This window comes from Myodes glareolus, chromosome 1, assembly GCF_982192425.1.
Source record: "Myodes glareolus chromosome 1, mMyoGla1.1, whole genome shotgun sequence".
NCBI classification, from domain to species: domain Eukaryota; kingdom Metazoa; phylum Chordata; class Mammalia; order Rodentia; family Cricetidae; genus Myodes; species Myodes glareolus.
Genome location: NC_142026.1, coordinates 133,411,018 through 133,432,884, shown reverse-complemented (window position 1 = coordinate 133,432,884; position 21,867 = coordinate 133,411,018). Strand labels below are relative to the sequence as shown.

The window sequence follows — 21,867 nt, the reverse complement described above, 5'->3', positions numbered from 1 at the left end:
TAAATTGATCAGTAGATCACTGCTATTTCACTCCATATCTCATAAACACATTTCTGGTCCCACGACAGCCTTCAACAGCACTGCTGGGTCCTCAAAAGAAAATCACACCAAAACCAGATGCATTTAGAAGTGGTTATAAGTTTGGCAGCATCGAATTTACCTTTATTTATTTATTTACCTTTATTGGCGCTCATGGGTTCTTTATCCACATTGTTAAATCACCGTGTAAGTACTGAGAATGAGAATGAGGGGCTCATTATCAAGTTCCTGTGAGTCATAGGGGTGCAGTGTATGCTAACACATATTTAGAACCTAAAGCATCAAAGTAATGAAGAAAAAACTGGTTTAACAATGACTTTCAGAAATGGCCAATCACTCAGTAAATATCTGTCATGTTCGACAGAAAAGGGAGAGAAATGGGTTTGCAGTTCTAGTAAATAGTTTGAAATGGCTACCAGTTTCTACAAACCAAAAAGTACATGTAATAGGTTAGCTGGAGACTGTGACGTCTGAACTGGACTGAAAGCATTTTTGCATGGCGATCTGGCTACAAGCCTATAGTGGTCAGAAAGTGGCATGCTGCACCTGTGGGAGTAGCCCCTCCTGTGAGAGACCCTAACCCACATTTGCCCATCCCACCCCTCCCCACCATTGGGCACCCACCAACTGCCCTCCTGGCTTTTTCCTGCAGGCAGCTCTTTGAGTTGAAGGACCGAGATTATTTTGTTAGATATGCCCGTGTATCTCACTGTCTCTGCAGACCTTCAGATAGCCAGTTCCTGGGATGCTGGGGAGGGAGTATATAGTCCAACTCAGTAACCCACAGAGAAATGCAGGCTCTCTGACTGACTTAGCTATGTTTGTATCTGCCTTGACAACCCTCAGGCAGCTGCATTGTCAGGTTTGTTGCCCAGGGTTAGCCAAGAGCTAGAACAGCAGGCCTCACATTTAGATGTTAAGGCAAACCTGCATTGGTGGCACACCCATCTGTCAGTTCGGGGTCTTTAGGGGAAGGATGTGTATAGTTTATAAGAAATGAAGTGTGCAGGGTGTGTCACTTTTTGTCACAGTGACTAGTGTACCTGACACAGACAACTTATGGGAAATAATGGTTTTTTGAGTTCATGGCCTTGGAGGGTTCATACATGGTTGCCTGGCCCCATGTATTTGGGCAGAATGTCATAGTGGCAGGAACATGTGACCGTCACTTCTTGATGGACAGGAGACTCAGAGGCCTGGGTGAGTTAGTGAGAATCACTGGTGTTTTTTTTTTAATCTTCCCAATGGGCAGAGAGAAGGAGAACACAGGAAGAGGCCAGGGCAGACACAGCTCCCAGGGACACATCCTCAGAGCTATGTCTGCAACCTGGTTCCACCTTCTACTTTAATGACCTCCTAATGCTACCCTATTAAGTATCTTCCAAAGGACTAATCCATTGAGTAAGTTAAAGCCTTGGGATCTAATTTTCTCCAGAAACACAAACACAATCACACACACACACACACACACACACACACACAGAGAGAGAGAGAGAGAGAGAGAGAGAGAGAGAGAGAGAGAGAGAGATGTCTTACTAATTCCATAGATTTTTTTTAAATCTACTCAACATATTAATCAAAACTAACCATCAAACATGGTAAGAAGCAAATAGTATGAAAATGAGAGGCCCCCTGGGGGGTTCCAACAGGGATTATTAAGGGTGGGATCCTCACCCCAGCCCAGTCCCCACATAGCAGCTCACGGGTAATTGATGAAACTCAGCACAGCCTCTGGATTCTCCTGCTGCATCCAGCTGTGGCACCTCCCTCACCGGCTCTGCAATGAATGAGGCAGAGTGGGCATCAGCTCCAGGGGCAGCTATGGGACCTACGCCAGTAACATGCTCTGAGGCATCTTTCTTTAAAAGAAAGCCTGTGACTGGTGGCCGCTCACATAGCCATGTCCACACCTGGGCTCCCCTGATGTCGTCCTGTAGTGTGTAGCTAAGCGCTGGCCACACCACATTCTCTATTTCCTGTGGGCTCTGATTCTTAGCAACACAGACATGCATGCTCAGTTTCTCATTCCTTATGCTCTAGTGGGTTTGCAAACAGACACTGTGGCCATCACAATGCCTCGTGGTGCCCATATGTCCTGCTTGCCTGAGCCCTTTACTGTTTTCACAGTTTCTTCACACGACTGCCTCACTCACAGAATGCTGTGAGAATCAAGTGGACCATGGGTCTCATTATCCCGGGAGGAAAGAAAGTCTTCTGAGCAAAACTGGAATTTGCCACAGCTAGGAAAGTAGTGAATGGTGAGTGTTAAATGGTCACCCATTCAAGTCGTGACCACCCTGACCAGCTTTGCTCTGATTATCCATACCAGTATTCCATGCTCCTCACGGAGATTTTTAAAGTATCAGAGATAGAGAAAGAAACACAAAAACAATTGAAATCACTCGCCAGTCTAACCCCCCCTACACACACACACACACACACACACACACACACACACACACACACACACAGGTCTCCTTATGTTTCCAGTCATTTCTCTAGGCTTCTGGATATCTTAGGATTGCAGTGCAGATACAATTTCGTACTTTGTATTTGCATGTGCTATGAAGATTATACCTAGATAACTCTTTAAAAAGCCACCGATCTTTTCCTTTTCCAATACTGGAGAACCCAGGGCATCTAGCATGCTGGGCGAGCAGTCTACCGCTGGGCTATTTTGTTAGTGTAGCCACGAACACGCTGGTGAAATCCTGAAGCGGCTCTCACACAGCTGTGCCACATCTCAACGATCCATTTCCCTATTCCCATGCGCTGAAGCTGATTCCTCCAGGCCTTGGAAATTTCCTGTGAGACTTTCCCATCCCTTTGTCATTTCCATTTCTCTCGTTCCCTTCTAACACCCGACCAACACGGAAAGGCAACTCCCGACTGGCCTCTGTGAGTTCCAGGTCCTTGAGGACTTTTCTTCTTGACTCTTTCCTGGACAGCACATTTATAATTGTTACAATTTCAAAATAACATCTGTGGCACCATAACTTTGGAAAGAGGAGAAATGGGACAATGAAGCGAAGACCTGAACACAGCACTCATCTGGGAATTGAGGAAGCAGCAATGAAACACGCTCGGCAACGTTCTTCTGAGAGGATGCCCTCCGAGATGCCATGTGGCTTAGCTTTCTCCTGTGGACATGGGGCAGGCTCTTTGCACTAACTGGTGGGCAGCACAGCTCTGATCAAAATTTCTGCACTGAACAAACGCAGTGGCTAATCACACTGAAGTAAGAGGCCAGGCTGTGGGCTGAAGTTCACAGTGTACTTGCTGCAGAACAAGAACTTCTTTCAGAGAAGACAGCATCGGGGGCAAGGAAGGTTGTCTGTTGCTCTGCCTGGACAGTCTCAGTACACCTGCTTCAGAAGACTTCCAGGTTGTCCGGGCCAGAACTGACACCCACTGTCACAGAGAGACCATCTTGCCACTGACGGCCAGCTGCATCCTCATGAGTCGCCTCTTCAATCTACTTCTGCAGTTGCTTTCAGACTTTGTCTCTAGCATGGACCCAACGTGCAAACATTCATTGGAATACTGATGAGAGAAAAAATGATAGCCATTCATCACCAGAAAGAGCAGTTTTAACTGATTTATTGAGGGAAGAGCGTCTCTGGAAGCCTGGAGAAGCCCCTGCCATCATGCTGGGGCTCTGAGCGGGAATGGTTATAAAGCGGGATTCGATTTAGAAAGGCTCACTGCCACCTGTATAGGGAGGGTGGAAGGAAATCCAGGAGCCAGAGACCAGCAGTGCATAGCCAGGCCTGCAGGCCAGATTTCCAGATGTTTTCTGCTCCCTAGGCCTCAGCTCTTCACCTAGGCAGGGTCAGGTGTCTGCACTGAACAATCTCACTGCGTCTCCTTCTCTCCCTCCAACCCCCTTCTGCGCATACACGTATGCAGGTCCATGCATGTAAGCCCTGTGTAGGAGCCAGATGTCAATCTTGAATATCTTTTCTTCAGGTGGTACCCATCTTGTTTTGAGAGACAGGGTCTCTCATGGGGGACCTGTGGCTGCTCAGACAGCAACACTAGGGATCTGCCAGTTTGCATTTCCCCAGTGAGAGAATTATAGGCACATGCTACCATGTTCAACTTTTTGTGGGTCTTGTGGCTTGAACCCAGGTCCTCGTGTTTGTGAGGCAAATGCTCTACTTATTGAACTATTTCCCCAGCTCCAGAATTTTGCTATATTCTTTTTACCCTCAGAATTTGCCCACTGGTTTTTGCAAAATATCATCTCAATATTTTTTTATTTTTATTTTTTGGAATGATTCCCTACAGCCAGCCTGTATGCTGCTGAGCAGAAAGATGGAACTTCAGGTTCCGAGATGAGAATCCCAAACATAAGAAATAAAACCCAAACCTCATTTCTGAGTTCTTCACTGTTGTAGCTGAACCCAATACTCCCTTATTGATGGGCTGTTGTCTTTCTTATATTAGAAATTCGTCCTCCCCACAAACTTGGATTCCATTTCTGTTTTGCTTTCCTCTAGAGTCAGGAGCAGCTGGATGTCAGTCTTTTGGATTGGTTGCTCTTGTCAATAAATGGATCATCCGTGGCTTCCCTAAGTGATAAATGCCTGCTAGCTTCCCTCTTGTAATGAAGACAGGCTGAAGTGGGAAGTGAACCCCAAATGCCATCTTGTTCAGCTGGTCTTAGTCTAGGACACGTGACTGCCTAGTCACAAGTTCAGAGTAATAATCAACTTTTGCCCTGGAATCTGAGACAAGGAGCACACCCAGCTCTTAAGCACTTGAACATAGCCAGTTTGAATTGAGGTGCATTGTCCAGTGTAAAATTCATCTGAGAGTTCCAAGATTTGAAACAAAAGAGAATGTAAAGCATTTCAACAATATAAATATTGATTACATTTTACATGAGCAGGTAAGGTTATTTACAAGAGAACACACTGAATAATGAGTTAAATAAAAAATATTTTATTAAAATTGACTTCACCTGTTTATTTCTGCTACAATCCGTTGATACTAGAAAATTTAGTATTACATATATGGCCAGCATTTGTAGCTCACATTATATGGGAACACTATTGGGCAATTTATATAATATATAATAAATAATATATATATAATAAATAATATAATGAGTCAAAAGCATTCGTTGGAAATTCATGAAGATCAGTATTTGCACATTGGGCTGGTAAGGGAAAGTGTTACCAACTCTGTGGGTTTGCACAGCATGAATCCCACACTGGGACTTTTTAGCCTGTTTGCCTTGAGCCAAGGGCCCAAATCTTTCACATTCAGCTCTGCAGCATGGGATGGCATTAGGAAGACTGGAGGCAAGGACCACACACCCATAGGAAGAATGCTACAAGCCTGTCAAATACAAAGTCGAGGCTCTTTCTAGAACTAAATTTGCATATGGGAACAAATGATGCTCTGCCCCTAAAATAGCATTTAGTTTTCTCTCATTCCAGCTCTCAGCACCATCGGATTCCTTAGCCCTGTCTAGTGTGGAAATCCACTCTAGCCCTGCCTGCTCACTGTCTGTCCACACACGGGCATCGGGACTGGAGGAACCTTTAGAAATGAACAGCCTCACATGGCAGAAATCATACGACCTTTGCCAGACATCAGAGCAGACAACCCTTCTAGTCTTGCCAGCACACGCAGCTATAGAGCCATTGACTGGCCTCTCCTGCCTCTCCAGGACTCTTCCCGGGGCCTCCTTTCTGCTTGCTTTGGCTCCATTTTGTCCTCCTGCAGACTTCATCATCACTTAGAAAGCTCCATCTGATGACACAGATTGGGTACCAGAAGCAGGGTCAGGCTGGTCCCTGGTGTCTCGTTTGACTCTTCCAGTATCCTGGTATGACAGTGTCTTTCAAGAAGAGGATTCTAGGGTGGAGGCCAAGCCACCTACCAGACCCTGGCCTGAGTAGTAGAGTCACCTGGCTGGTTCCTCAGTAGGAAGCAGATTTTCTTACTCCGTGCTTAGTCCAAACCTGCCCTGGCTGCATCCCAAGTCTCACCTATCACGTCTTCTGCCTCCATCCCCAATTCAGCCTCAGGAACACCTGAACTGAGCCCTCAGTATTGACCCCTCATCTCTAGCCTTCCAATGACATCTTCTCAGCATTTGGTGGCTCTTCTATAAAGCCCAACACTGAAATCCTGACCTTAACAAAGGATGCAATTCTCATTCCTTTCATACCTCTCTGGTTCCTACAGAACCCCATCACCTTGAAACCCCAGTTCAGCACAGCAGCCAAGGAGAACTAAGCATCCAGTCACAGTGTGTGTGTGTGTGTGTGTGTGTGTGTGTGTGAGAGAGAGAGAGAGAGAGAGAGAGAGAGAGAGAGAATTGAGCACCAGTCACAGTGTGTGCATCTGTGCGTGCATGTGTGTGTATGTGTGTGTGAAAACTGAGCAGTAAGTCATAGTATATGCACGTGTGTGTGCATGTGTGTATATGTATGCGTGTGCGTGTGTGTATAAAAACTGAGCAGTCAGTTAGTGTATGTGTGTGTGTGTGTGTGTGTGTGTGTGTGTGTGTGTGTGTATGAACTGAGCAGCCAGTCACCGTGTATGTGTGTGACAGCTCATCCATTTTCCAGTCAGGAGACTTTTAGATGTTATTTGTCCCTTCCAAGCCTCCATTTCTCCAGCTCTATAAAATGAGAATAATTTTATGGGTTGCTCAGAGGTTGCTAGAAGGGTTGAACTAGCAGATGAGCCACTCAAACAGTGCCTGCCATGCTGCAAGTGCTACATGAATGTTAGCCATTTCCTTTCTCTTCCTGCGCTGCTTTCGTGGCTGCCGGTGTCTGCCCTGAGCAGCTGCAGTCTGCCACGCACTCCGCAGATTCACGTGTTTCCACCTTTCTCTCTGTACACCTCCGCCAGCAGCCACAGGACTCCTGTCTGGACTTTCATTTCCTGAAGTAAAGGCTCCCCATTCCCATTCATCTCCTGGGGCAAGACCCGTGTTTCACGTCACCCCAAATCTAGCTCTTCCCAACCCCAATTCTTTTATTTACCTAAGACAATCTTAAGCTTAAACTGGGGAACTGGTGGTTACTGATTTCTCAACTTAGCAGATGTCGGAACATCTTCATTTTATATCTTTTTTAAGCAATCTTTTATTTTACATAACAATCCCAGTTCCCCCTCTCCCCTCCTCCCGCTTCCCCCACCTTCTCCCCATCCCCTATCCACTCCTCAGAGAGGGTAAGACCTCCCATGGGGAGTCAACAAAGTCTGTTACTTTGAGGCAGGACCAAGGACTCCGTCCTGTATCTAAACTGAGCAAGGTATCCCTCCATGGGGAATGGGCTGCAAAAAGCAGTTCATGCATTATGGATAAATGCTGATCCCACTGCCAGTGTCCCCAGAGACTGCCCAAGCCACACAACTGTCACCCACATTCGGAGGGCCTAGTTCGGTCCTATACAGGTTCCCCAGCTGTCAGTCCAGAGTCAGTGAATTCCCACTAGCTTGGGCCAGCTTCTCTGTTGGTTTCCCAATCATACTCTTGATCCCTTTGCTCATATTATTGTTCCTCCCTGTCTTCAACTGGACTCTGGGAGCTCAGCCCAGTGCTTAGCTATAGGTCTCTGCGTCTGCTTTCATCAGTTACTGGATGAAAGTTCTATGATGACAATTAAGGTAGTCATCAACCTGATTTCAGGGGAAGGACAGTTCAGTACCCTCTCCACTAATGCTTAGAGACTTTTTAATGCCACATAAATGAGAAGCATTTGTATTCTGCAGTCTCATTATGGGTGTTAACCTAAGAGTGTCCAGTCACAGGACAGATAGCGCCACTGTAAGAGTGACTGGGAGTCAGAGGGCCTCCTGCTGACATCCCACCATCATTACCTGTACAGGTCATTTGCCACCAATTTAGTCCCTATTTCCTTTTATAAGAACTCCACCTTTCGGTTTGTATTCATGGGGTCATGACTAGAGATGGCACCAAAATCTTGTCATAGGCCTGCAAAGGAAAATGAGTTGAAAGGTGTGCCCAAATTGTCTGAACTTGCTTTGGGGTTGCTTAAGTGCATAGGTGCAATGGAGCCAGGGCCCCGAGAGTCACCTGCTCTGGCAGAGGTCTCTCCTAAAACAATGACATCCCAGAAGATGGGAGGAAGCCACCACGCTCACACACATGGCTGCTGCTGGTGTTGCAGTGCAGGGTCCTGCTGTAGCTCAGAGGAGGGTGTGGGTAGAGCGCAGGCACCAAGCCCTTGACAGGCAGTGAGCACAGAGGGTTTGTGGGGCTATAATCTACAAGACTGGTCCTCTCCAGGCAGACATGTGGCTATGTGGTCATTCCTTACCTATTGTCCTCTGTAAAGTTCTCAAGGGATTGCCTGTCTATAAAAGAACATCTGTATCTTATAAAACAAATCATAGGAAGGTAACCCTTGAGGTGTGAATCTACCGGTTGTTAATTCTTCAGGGATGCATGACTGCCTGTGGATGTGTGAACTTGCTACACGGAAAGATGATTCTAAGGGAGAACACAACAGTCTAGAGGTTCTGGAAGTGTGGCCTCCAGACGCGAGACTTACTAGAGAGGTAGACTGCTCCATGACAGGCCCTCCCCCCACATACACATGTTCCTAGAGGTGCCCATGGACAAGTGAAATCTTAACCTCTATTAAGAGAGTCAGATCTAGGATTGGTCATCCAAACTTGTAATCTTGCCTACTAATGAGGCTCAGGCAGGAAGACAGAAAGTACAGGCCAGCCTAGACTACAGAGTGAGTTCAAAGCCAGTTTAGGTAACTTCATTGAGACCATGTCTCAAAAAAAGTAAAAAGAGATCTGGGGATGTTGCTTAGTGTTTGAGCATCTGTCTAGCATGTGTGAGGACCTAGATTCAACGCCCAGTTTCCAGCAGGGGAAGGACATATATTGGTTGAGGATGGGAGCACCGTGACTATTGGAATGACTATGTAGACTGAGGGGGGTTGGACTTTTCAGCTTAGCTCAGTGTGAGAACAGGAGTATGACCTCAATTATTTAAACCGAACCCCTTGCCTCACGGTCCCCCGGAGGGAAAGGCAACTTGCCCTCTGACACACAAAGTTATCTGGCTGATGGGGAAGATTATTGCATAACAAGGACCCATTAAAGAGAGGAGCTGCCAGATGGCTTCCTGTAGCATCCAGTAGACGTCCCCACTCCGAACACTCATTACCCAGAACAGTCTTCAAAATAAGCAAACACACATGCACCAGGAACAGAGCTCAGCTCCAGTCCTTGCTTCTGTCCCGTGTGCTTGCATTGCCTATGGGAAGAAGAAGAAATAGTCCGGGCTTTCACACATGTCCCCCTGCACGGAAACCACACCTCCTTCCAAATCTACGGTAAAGTTAACTCTAGCTCCCTCTTTTCTCTAGAACTAGACTCTTCAAACCCCGTGGCATTTGCCCCAAATACCATAATGCTGAGCTGAGACATCTGTTTCCAGTTCTCCTCGGCTGGGATTTACTGAGAGACGATCAAGAATTTTGACACTCTGAGCCTCCGCCCCACATTCATGTGGGAGACTGGCTGCCTACCCTGCCCTGGCATCTGTACACACTAGATCATTCTAGAATTTACCCCCAAACAAGAAGTCTAATGTTCCCTTATTTTCTGCCTAGCATGCTGTTTTCTTCAAAAGCTTTGTCTCCCCCAGAAATTATTTCAGATATGATGAGTTCCCCGGCTCTGCACTGCTTAAACACCATACAAACATGTACACAGCTGGGGCAGCCCCACCACACAGCACAGCCAGGATCGTTAGGCAGCTCCCAGAGAGAAATAGGATTGTTTGGTGTCTCCCTTCAGCCCCTTCAATCTCTGCCCCCCTCTGCACGGGGCTTTAGAAGCTCTAAGATGCCCGGACCCCATGTCTGAGCTGTGGCAAGGATGGAGAACATCAATTCAGGAGACAGGAAAGCTGGGTGATGCTGTCAGTCTATTGGGGATAGAATGCAACCCAGGGGAAGGGAAGTCCTACCTGTTTGAGTAGACCCAGAAATGTCCCACCTAAGCCTGACTCCATGGCTTCCAGACGGAGGCAGGACTTGAAGGCAGCTAAGAGTGTATGGAGTGATGTCTTATGGTCCTGCACTGGTATCACGGTTCACGTCACTTCCTTTCTTTTCCTCACCCATAAGGGAGGGATCTTAGTGTCATCTGGAAATGGTGGTGCAGCTGCTTCATTAGCTGAGATGCTGTATGGGAAACCCCAGCCTGATGCCTACACGGGGAAGCAGGCAATGAAAAAGGTACAAGAACATCATCTTCCTCTTCATCAGGACCGGCAAGCCAACTGTGCAAAGACATGGGGTGAGCACAAAGCATATTCTAGTAGCTGGACCCAGGTAAGGCCCAGGTAATGTTTGAGCTGGTGTGTAGAAGAGACAGTCCAAATGTTTTCCAGTTGGCATCTGGAAGAAGACCCTGGCAAGAGCTGGGCAGAGAGCAGCAGGTCAGAGAGAATGAGGGAGGCAGAAGGAACCTTGTAGAGGCATAACTTGATTCAAGGCAGAGCTCTGGGGGCCTGCCAAATGTCTGGAGGATGCTGAGATGATTACTGCAGACAGAAACTACAGGAAGGGTGAACTGTGGAGACCTGGGAGGTTACTAGGAAGGTGAGATCTGAGGGGAGAGTCAGAAAAAAAATTGCCTTCATCAAAATAGTCATCCCTGACCTCTGTCACGTGATGACCCCTGCCATGCAGAACCTATCAATTCGTGTCTCTCTAACAGTAAGGAGAACTGGTACGCAGGATGCAGAATGCCAGCACATGGTGCAGAGGATTTCACCACAGATGAGTCACAGCCAATGGAGTAGTCATGACGCAAATAAATACATATGTAAATGAAGCAAGCATATTTTTGGCCAATTTCTTGGTAGATATTATCAACAGATCCAAGCAGCCCAACAGGAAACTAACAGTGTTGAAAGAACTCCAGAGCTCCCCAAGTCACGTGATAAAAAATTAAGTCATTAATAAAGTTTGTCTCTATAGAAACAGCAGTTCTGGTACCGTAGCTATGGCTCAATGGGTAAAGTATCTACTATACAAACATGAGGTCTTGGGTTCAGATCCCCAACAACTCCGTAAAAAGCTAAGCATGGTCATAAAGCTGACAGACATGGGCTGAGTAAGGCTGTCTACTCTCAGGAGAAACACACAGGTCAGTCGTTATGGAAATATTTGGTCAGTGCTATGTTAGAAAACTGACTTCCCAAAAGGAAACAGCCAGTCACATGGCACATGGTAACGTATGGTGGCGCATGGTGTGCACGGTGGCACATTGTGGTGTGTGTCCATCACATGGTGTGTGGTGAAGTACGGTGGCGCATGGTGTGCACGGTGGCACATTGTGGTGTGTGCCTGAAATTCTAGTGCAGTGGATGCAGAAACAGGCAGATCCCTGGTGTTTGTTGGTCATCCAACCCTGCCAAACTAGCAAACTTTAGGGTCAGTGAAAGACCTTGATTCAAAAAACAAGGCAAAGGATGATCGAGGGGGATAAGTTCTGGGCTACACACACACACACACACACACACACACACACACACACACACATACACACACACACCCCACTTAAAAAAGAGAAGTAATAATTCTGAAAGAAAATTTACAATGGGCATTTCATAGTATTAAAGAGCCTTCATAAAAACGTAGTTTCAAATTTTATGCAGAAAAGAAATTACTCCAATAAAATAACTTTAGGAAAAGTAATAAAAATGAAAATGGAAAGCATTAGAAACAACTCAATGGCAATAGAGAAAATTGGCAAAATCTTTAATTGGCAAATAGTGCTCCCAGAAACATCCCACCCCAGCGCTGGGGACTGGATCCAGATTCTTGTACACGACAGAGAGTATCTTGTCACTGGCTCCATCCCTAGCTCAGAAAGTATTTTCTTTAGCAAAATCCATTAGTGTTACTAAATTCCTGAGAAAACATTTCTGTTCTTAAACACAGACTGACAATGTTCTTGGAGAATAACTTCACCGAGCCAAACTGATGGTTGGCCCTTTTAGTGGTCCCGGGAGGGCCCAGGGGGTGTGGAACTGGGCTGCTGGTCCCCTGGGGCTTCCTGCTTCAGGGTGGCGTTGTACTTCCTAACATACTCATCACCTATAGAAATAAAACTTCATGGACTATTTGGCCAAATTTTGGTGGGGGAGGTCGGAAGGAGAAGGAGGAGAAAGAAAACATGGAAGAGGGAGGGAAATGGGGCTGGAGCATAGACTTGGGTGTGTACATAAAGCAGCAGGCAGTGAAAGATACAGAGTAGATCCCTTCAGTGGAACATGCCTCCATCCCTCTTCCTTCTCCTCCTCACCCCAGAACATCCGATATACTAAGTAAGCACTCTACCACTGAGCTACATTCCCAGTCCTGTGAATATAGTAAAGCCCATAAGCTTCCTTAAATCTGATCCCACCACCAAGTGATGGGTGAACCTCAGACTTAATATTTGGGCTACTGTGCCCTGGGGAGAATTTCTTCATCTTTCTTTGGGAATCAACAGGACAGGTTCACACGGCAGTTATCACCTCCTCTCTGCAAAGATGCTCCTGGTCATGCAGCCGTGGGACTGCGGAGAGGGTGGGCAGGGATTCCTCCAGGGAGTGCAGGGCAGAGCGGGCTCTGTGTAGTCCTCTGTTTCCACCGCAGGAAGACGGACCCTAGTTGAGATGAATCACTTTAGCCCTGAGGCTTGAAGGACAGTGTGCCAGCCGTATGTTTGTTTTCTGATCCCAAATCAGTCGCTTGGTATCTGAATGTTCTTGGATGAACTGAAGCTGTGGGATTTCCAAGGAAGCCCGAAATGACCTTTGCATGACCTTCCTGAACTCCTGCCGCTCCTTAATGTCTTGTTTTGCAGCCTAAGTTATTGGGAACATTTTTATGAAGAAGGAACTTTGTGGCATATTTAAGAGCCTCTGAGCAGGCTCTGAAGCCCGAGCAAGTCTCCTGGACACCCACGCCTCTGCAGCATCCTGGGGTGGGGGTGGGGTGAGGCTGTCTAAATCCTTGGCAAACCCTCAATAAACTATTCATGTGGCTGTTAGCAGGTTTCTCTATGCATATACTATAAACAGGTAATTAGAATTAATAACCTTAATAAAAAAGTTTTTAAACCTAAATTTTCATTTTCTTTCTCCATTCAGCACAAAATAAACATTAAGATTCCATCGATTTACTCAGGAGATCTTGTCTTTTCCACCTTCCTATGTAGATCCACGTCTCTCTTAGGGTTCCCTTTGTTGTCTAGGTTCCCTGGGGTTGTGATCTATAGGCTGGCATTTCTTTGCTTTATTTCTAAAAGTCAATTATGAGTAAGTACATATTATATTTGTCTTTTTGGGTCTGGGTTACCTCACTCAATATATCTTTTTCTAGATCCAGCCATTTGCCCGCAAAATTCAAGATATCATTTTTTTTTTAAATTGGGAGCATGAGGGTCATGGGAGAGGGGAGAAAGGGAGAGGGGAGAAAGGGAAGGGAGTGGCGAAAAATATATAGCTCAATTAAAAACAATAAAAAAAGAAATCTTTAAATAGAGAAGTATAAAACCCTCTGCAGAGGTGGGTGTTCTCACCAGCCCTTCCCACTCAAGCGTCTGCTTTGGTCCCATCTCCATCTGACCCACTCATACGACCTTTCTTCTCTACTCCAAGCTTTCCAAAAATAAAACAGATTTGATCAAAACATAATCTCATTTTTTCAAAGACAAGAGTATACGGGAGTCCCGAGGAAGAATCAGAGCCACGAGGAAGAAAACCGTAGCCCTGGACTCCCCTCAAGTAGGGGAGGTACAGCGCCCACCTCTGGCCTTTCATTCATTCATACTTTGGATTGCCTTTGACGAGAACCCTTGTCTGCAGAAGGCAAAGAAACAACTGGGTGGGAAAAGAGGAGAACTTTAGAAAAAAAAGGTAAATATAACATCATTTACTGAGCGCCAGGGTCTTGGCGAATACCTCACAAGATACACGTCGCTGCCCCTACTGTGTAGAGAAAACATGAAGGGACAAGCTAAGAAAGGTACGTCCTTGTTTAAAGTTGCGCAACTAGGGAAGGGGTGAGCCAGAGTACTAACTCACTTCTAGGGGTTTCTTCTACCCTATTCTCTTCTCGTTCCCTTACTTCCTCTCCTCAAACAGACAATCACGTTCTTGAACTCTAATTCACAGACTCATTAGGTGGCCCAGTAATTCTTAGGGAACCCGCTGCACTGCGCAGCCCTCCCCTTTATCTCAGCCACCTCAACTGTTGTCACCTCAGCCCTCCACTCACAACAGGTATAGTTAACCTGCAATCTTACCTGTGTCCCACGATTTCACTGCTCTGCTTTCTGTGTCTAAAGATTTGTCTAAATTTAGCCCTTATGAAATACTCTAAGTACCACAATATGTAGTCTTGTGCATCTGGCTTCTTTCACTTAGTCTCGGGTTCTTGGTTCATCCATGTAACATACGGTAACATGTGGCTTTTTAAAAGTGGTAATGTCTGTTGGGAGGATATGCAACATGACAGCCATCAAATCACCCTTTGATGGACCTGCGGTTTCTGCCCAGGTTTTGGTCACCAGATACAGCAAGTCTTTATGAGGAAGTGGATTAGTTTTCTTGGCTATATACTTAGGAGTGGAATTGCTGGGCCATGTGGTAACTGTGTTCAGTGTTTTCAAGAATTTTGAGGCATTATTTTTCAAAACAGACATCCCATTTGACAGTGCCACCAGCAGCGAGTGAGCGTTTTAGGTTTCCACATCCTTGCTAACGCTTGTCGTGACTGGTCTTTTTCTCAGAGTTACCCTGGGGGTGGGGATCATGGGCCCTCCACTGTGGTTTTGATTCATGTCCCCCTAACAACAGAAAGTGATAAATCTCTTTTTCATGTACTACCCAACTCTTCATGAGCATCTTTGGAAATTGGTCTACTACTGATTTTAACGATTCCACTTGGTCTGTCTCTCTCATCAGCAAAGAAAAAGATGGGCCAATTTTGTTGATCCTTCAAAGAACTAACTTTTAGCCTCATTGATTTTTTCCCCATGTTTCCCTTTTTTCTATATCCTTGGTTTCCTCTCTAAACTTTATAAATTCCCCTGTCGCTGCTTGCTTTGAGTTTTGTTTGCTCTGCCGTTATAGGTTCTTAAGATAAAAACTTGGCTATTGCTATGTTTGGTGCTCCACTTGGAATCGAGGCCATGCCTCTGAGGGAAATAGTGGTGCTCCTGGTTCACCAGGTCCTGGTAGGATTTCTTCACCTTTACCTTCGGCATGGGGCCTGGAGACAGAAGCACGTGGTAAGAATGCCATAGATGCCGGCCTTTATTCAGCATTCCCTAGTCTTTCGGGAATAGCGGCTCCCAACTTAATGACCATTTCTAATAGCATTGGCCAGCTTTCTAAATGGTTTTCTTCCCTCCACGAAAAATCAAGTCTGGCTTGTGCTCATCCATTTCTCAATCTACCCCTCATGACCTTTGGGGTCATGGAGCACAATTCATTTTAAAAGATACTTAAGCCTCAACACACCAAGCTTCTGGGAATCTGCATTTATAGCCGAGAAAGCTGATAGCGCCCCCGATGCATCCCAAACGTGCTAGGAAGGCAGGACACCCAGCTCTCCCACCAGTGCTCTGGCAGAGGCTCCTGCAGTGGCCCAGAGGGTCACAGAACACACTGTGTCATTTTCTGCAGGTCTGCATGAGGCAGAAGGTTTTCCAGATGCATGATGTTTGAAACAGCCCAGACTACAAACCTAGTCTTCTCCTGAAGAGAACCGGCCCTAGCTTCTCCTCTCCTTAGGGATAGACAAGGGCAGGAACTTAGAGACCGGGCTCCAACGCTGTACTTCCTCTTATTGAAGCCCCTCTTTGGGGGGAGGCACTCTCCTCGTTTGTAACAGAGAACACGAATAGCTTTATCTTCACAGAGCTTCTCAGATGTGAGAAAAGTTCCATGATAGCCACTGCCATGTTAAACATGACCGAAGTGCAAGGACGTGGGCAGCTTTCAGTGTCACAAGACACAGTGGCTGGAGAAGGGCTGCCCTTCCCCTGCCACTTCCTTCTCATCCTCAGAAAGCAGGCTGGCTGCAGAACAGCAGGTGGCACCATGGTCTCCCAGCATCGTAGACTGACTGCCCCCTTCTGCAGGGCAGGGATGGAGGAAGGAGCAGAGGCTGAGACAGGGACAGAGCTCTGCTTTGCCCTTGGCAAATGTAAGAGCATCTCTAGCCCTGGCCACAGCTGTAGCTGCTTGTGCCATAGCAAAGGGGCATCTCTGTAGCTAGAGCAGAGGCTGCGAAGGGAGCCCGGGAAGAGATCCCTGCTGGGCGGCTTTACCAGGCCTCTTCTGCATGCTCACTTTGAGTCAGCACAGGCCGACTGCTGATCTTATCAGACTCACCAGTGCGCCACGGCAAAGCTACACAAGACACACCCACCCTTGAGAGCATTTACGTGTCAAGAGAAGGTTCACGTTTTTAAAGTGGGTTGTGATAGACCTTAGGATCTGCTTTAAATTTTCAAAGTAGGGTGGCTGCAAACTCTAGCTTCAGGCTTTAATATTTAAGGAAAATCAAGCAGTTCATTTCAGTACACACCACTGGGATATATTGCTGAGTTGTGCAAACAAAAGAAGCCCTGGATCCTAAGCTGAATAAATAAGACAGTCTAGGATGTACCTTAGCCCTGTATGGCGGTTTAATACTGATCATCAACTTGGCAGGATCTAGAACCAGCTAGGAGACAAGCCTTTGGGACTGTCTCTGAGAGTGGTTCTCAACCTTCCGAAACCTGTGACCCTTTACATTTAATTGAGGACCTGTGGTCCTCACACTGGATCCCCAACTGTACAGTGGAGAGAGGGCCTGCTTTGTGTCCCGGCTGCCCAGCTAGCTTAACATCCGAAATAGTCACACAGAAATTGTATTAATTAAATTACTGCCTGGCCTATTCGCTCTAGCCTCTTACTGGCTAACTCTCACATCTTGATTAACCCATTTCTATTAATCTGTGCATCACCACGTGATTGTGGCTTACCGGCAAGAGTTTAACCTATGTCCGTCTCAGGAAGGAGATTCATGGCGTCTGCCACTCTGCCCTTCTTCCCAGAATTCTGTTCTGTCTTCCCCGCCTACCTGAGATCCTCCCTATCAATTAGGCCAAGGCAGTTTCTTTAATAATCAATGAAAGCAACACAGATACAGAAGGACCTCCTACACCACCCAACTAGAAAATAATTTTCATTGCTACTTCATAACTGTAATTTTCTACTGTTATGAATTATAATATAAATATCTGTGTTTCCCAATGGTCTTAGGCAACCCCTGTGAAAGGGCTGATTGACCTCAAGGTTGAGAACCACTGGTCTATAAAGAAGCTTCTAGGGTAGATTAATTATAGTGGAAATCCACTTTTTCTGTGGGCTGGGGATCAGGGCTGAATGAATAGAGGAAAGTGAGTCAGACACCAGTTTGCATCTTTCTGTTTCCTGAGAGCAGATACAATATGACCAGCTGACTCTGGCTCCTGCCTCCATGTCTTCCCTACCATGAGGGAAGTACCATCAGGGAACTGATACAAAACACTCTTCCTTAAATCCTTTTTCCAGATAATACGTTGCAATAATGAGGAAAGAAACTAATATACTTAGCTTTTATTATGGAAATTAAGGAAGCTGCCATGTCCCCCCAGAGAGCACAGGAGAGAAACTGCTTCAACTACTGAGGTTCTAGACCAGAGCAGAACTGGATGCTTGAGTTTCAAAGAAATATCTGTAAGCCAAATCTTGCTCACTGGGGGGCTTCTCGCATGCTGTCAAGGCCCCTGCCTCAGCTCTGCAGCATCCCCAGTCTTACCTGGACCACTTCACACCCCAACCTTCTACTCTGGTCATCTTTAAGGTCTCCTTCATTCCCGGTCACTCTTCATGCCAGCCAGCGCCCTGCCCTCTGCACAAGCGCCCTGCCCTCTGTATGAGCACCCCGGCCTGTCCCCCACTTTGGAGCCAGCACTGGAGGGGAGTAACCACAGGCTAAAAGCAGAGCTTCAGTGTTACCTATTTGCCTTTCCAGATCAGCGGCTTCATCAGGAGTGGCTCGAGGGAGGACTCCCGGATCACTGAAGCTGGTCCGAAGCAGAGTCCCCATCACGAAGAAGAACAGGATACCGCCGACCACGGGGATGGCGGGGGTGATGTTCACCGCGAGGTATGGACAGCTGCCAGCAGGTTTCAGAGAGAGAGAAGAGAGAGGATTATAGTGTTAGGATCTGCAGTCATGGTTCGGACCCGAAGCAAAATCATCACTTAGCTGAGTGAGACTGATCTCTATTAAAACCCATCTGGGTTGGGGAATGTGGCTCAGTGTAAGGCACTTGTCTAGCAATTGTGAGAACCTGAGCCTGGATCCCCAGAATCTATGAAGTAACACACATCTGTAATCCCAGAAACCCTATGGAGAGAAAGGAGACTGAGGTAGGCAGGAGTCTTCCCAGAAGCTCCGAGGCCAGCTAGCCTGGTATATTCCATCCTGAACTAGTAAAGAGGCCCTCGTCTCAAGAACAGCGGACGATGAGGAACAAAACCCCAGGATGTGCTCTAACCTCCACTTGTGAGATTGTCGCATGTGCACACCCATGCTCACACCCACGTACACCCACACAAGAGATGAATTTAAATTTTAAAACAGAAAATTTAGACTGGCTGGTAGTGATGCGTGCCTTTAATCTCAGCACTTGGGAGGCAAAAGCAGGTGGATCTCTGTGGGTTCAAAGCCAGCCTGGTCTATAGAGTGAGTTCCAGACATCCAGGACTACAAAGAAAAACCCTGTCTCAAAAACCAACCCCCTCAAAAAAACAATTAGATTTGGGCTGGTTTGCAGTGTGCTCCGTGACAACCCCACCCCCTCCACTGATCAGGACAGGCGAAGTTCCACAAGAGAGACACTGGTAGAAGAAAAAACAATCCTGCTTGTACAATCGATCTAGAACGTCTGTAGATTGATTAAATACACACGAGCCCTTTGCATTGTAAACACTTGTCAGCCCAAAGCCCCCACCCATCTCTGGAAATACAGATGATGACGGCAATGTAGACACCTCAATCTGACCCACCTGGGCCAAACCACTCGGGAACTTTCCGCCAGCCTAACACTGACTTGCAAACACTAAGGAATCATTTGTCAAGACTGTGGGGGCAGTTTGTCCAGAAGAGAGTAAAACGCCGTAGACATGGACTTGCAGCAGAGCTTCTGAAGAGCCAGGGAGAAGACTCTCTGGCTGAGCCACACTAATCCCATGCTTTCCCAGAGAGCACCTGGAGCAATCCATTGACCAGTGTGGTCCAGCTCTTGTTAATTTTGTTCGGTTTATTTTTAAGAGATGGGGTCTTCCCTGGTTCCCCAACCTGGACTAAAGTCATCCTCCTGTTTCAGCACTTCCAAGTAGCTGGAATGACAGATGCTTATCACTACTCACCCTTAATTCTATGGAATCCTGTTCACTGTTGGTGGAGAGAGGAAATATGCCACAGGGACTGTGGGGGTAGAAGAGAAGGAACTTTCGCAGACTGAAGTTTGGGCTGGGACCTGGCACCTCACCTTTGATCTTATACTGTGGTGTGGTGGGGTTGGGTAGGTCCAAGCACTGGGCCCTTGGCCTGCTGTCATGGCGTCTTGATACCACAGGATGATGAGACACAGAGCAAAGAGTTAGCCTGGAACTTAGTGAAGGATGAGGTCTGCCATGGCTATCAGTAGTCTCTTGTGGCCACATTAAGTGTTGTCATGGGTGTGGGAGAACACACATGGCACCATGGGATCACAGTGTCTCAGTAGCACCACTGGCAGGAGGCACTCCCACCTTGTCCTCAGAAGCAGAAGTCCCGGCTGTTCAAGTAAAGAACTAAAGCCAGACAAGAAGGAGGTGAGCTCTGCTCAGATGTGGGAGGTGGATAGGAGCGTGGCTCCCATCTGGGTACCAGCACCCTACTGTGTACAGGTCTCTGGTGGGATGCCCAGTGGCGGATACTGCTAATATTGGCTCTCAAGAGCCACATGACAGGAACCTCTTTGCTGAGGGAGTAAAGACCTTTCAGAATCTTCTGCCATGAAGAAGCCCAGAGACTCCCCATGCCTTTCAGAAGGTGGTGGGATGGTCCTAGATGTCAGTAGTGGGGACAGATTGCCTGCTGGCCCTATGGACTTGTCTCTAGGAAAGTCACCTGACTAGACACAACACTAGAGCCCTTCCAGGGCCTCCATGACCATGCCCACCAACTCTGCTGCAGGACCAGAGCAAAGCAAACCCACACCACAAAACTCAACTCCAGCTGGGTTGATGTTGCTGTGTCTTCTCAGGATAAGGAAAAATAAAATAAAACAAAACCAATGCTAATCTGGTACCAGCTCCAGGACATCTGAACAGCTATGAACATCCCCAGAGAGACTCATAGAAAGTGAGTGTGGGAAGAGACAGAGAACCTTGCTTAGGATAAAAAAACACTAAGAACCATTAACCTCAGAACCCCCTATCCCAAGACTAGGGAGCTTTAAGAAACAACTAAGCCCTGCTCTTACCAACCGTGACATTGCCAGCAGAGGTTCAGTACTTCAAGAGTGTGTTTGCTGTAAAATTGAGCTCAGTCCTTGTAGTGGTTTGAAAGAAAATGGCTCTCAAAGCGGGGGGAGGGGGAGAGTTAGGATGTGTGGCCTTGTTGGAGTAGGTGTGGCCTTATTGGAGGAAGTGTGTCACTGTGGAGGTGGGCTTTGAGATCTCATATATGCTCAAGCCACGCCCAGTGAGACAGACCACTTCCTGTTGTCTGTAATGGGATGTAGAACTCTCAGCTCCCTTTCTAGCACCACGTCTGCCTACCTGCTACCTTGCTTCCCACCATGATGATAATGGACTGAACTTCTGAACCATAAGCAAGTCACCCCAATTAAATGTTTTCCTTTATAAGAGTTGCCATGGTCACAGTGTCTCTTCACAGCAAGAGAAGCCCTAACTAAGACAGCCCTCTTTTGATGGCCCCCTTTTTTATCTCACCTCTTATCTTCTGCCAAGGGGAGATGCAGGCTTACTAGAAGGAGGTCCCTTGATCTTGGGTTTCCCAGCCTCCAGAACTGTCAGAGATGAATCTGTGCTCTTTGGAAATCATTCAGTCTGGGGCATTCTGTAATAACTTCATGAACTTGGCTAACAGACCTCTTTGGAAAAGTAGTCACACATCATAGACATGCCTCTTCAATTCTGTGGGTCTTGCTGTGTGTGAAGGGAGTCTGTGCTTCTCTCCAGAGGCTTTAGACAAAAACTGACACAATTGACCTCTTTAGTGGGCTTCCACCTTTTCAAAAACATTTGATTTTTGTGATAGTAAGCACTGGGAAGCTTCAGGTTAAATACTTAAGAAACTAGGGACTCCATAAGCAAGCCATTAGCTGTTCTCTTATACTCCTAAGCCTGCAGAGAAAGTTTTCCCCTGGTACCCTGGTCATGCAGGTCTACTGAAACGGCCTTCCACTGTGTGGGCCTGGGTTCCAGGGTCTAACACAGAATTTATATTTCAACTTGAGACATGAAGAGAATTGAGCAGTCTCATTATAAATGACTGTTTCCCCCATTAGAGACTTAATATAAAACAATCATCAAAATTTCAGTGCTATATCAGACTCAGGACCCAAAACATCTGTCGAGGCCCCATATTTGTGAGAAGGTGTGGCAGACAATACCTTTTTGGGGGTGTTGCCGTGATAAAAAAAAACCCACCCTGACCAAAGCAGCCTAAAGGAGAAAGGGTTTATTTGGCTCACAAT

General features: G+C 46.7%; 1 protein-coding gene across 1 annotated transcript in view; it reads right to left on the bottom strand.

The window, feature by feature from the left end:
• The window catches only part of Zdhhc14 (zDHHC palmitoyltransferase 14), a 247,818-nt gene that overhangs the window by 71,984 nt on the left and 153,967 nt on the right, over positions 1-21,867 (bottom strand). Inside the window, 1 exon segment of the mRNA XM_048420326.3 lies at positions 18,110-18,270. Coding sequence (XP_048276283.2) covers positions 18,110-18,270 — 161 coding nt within the window.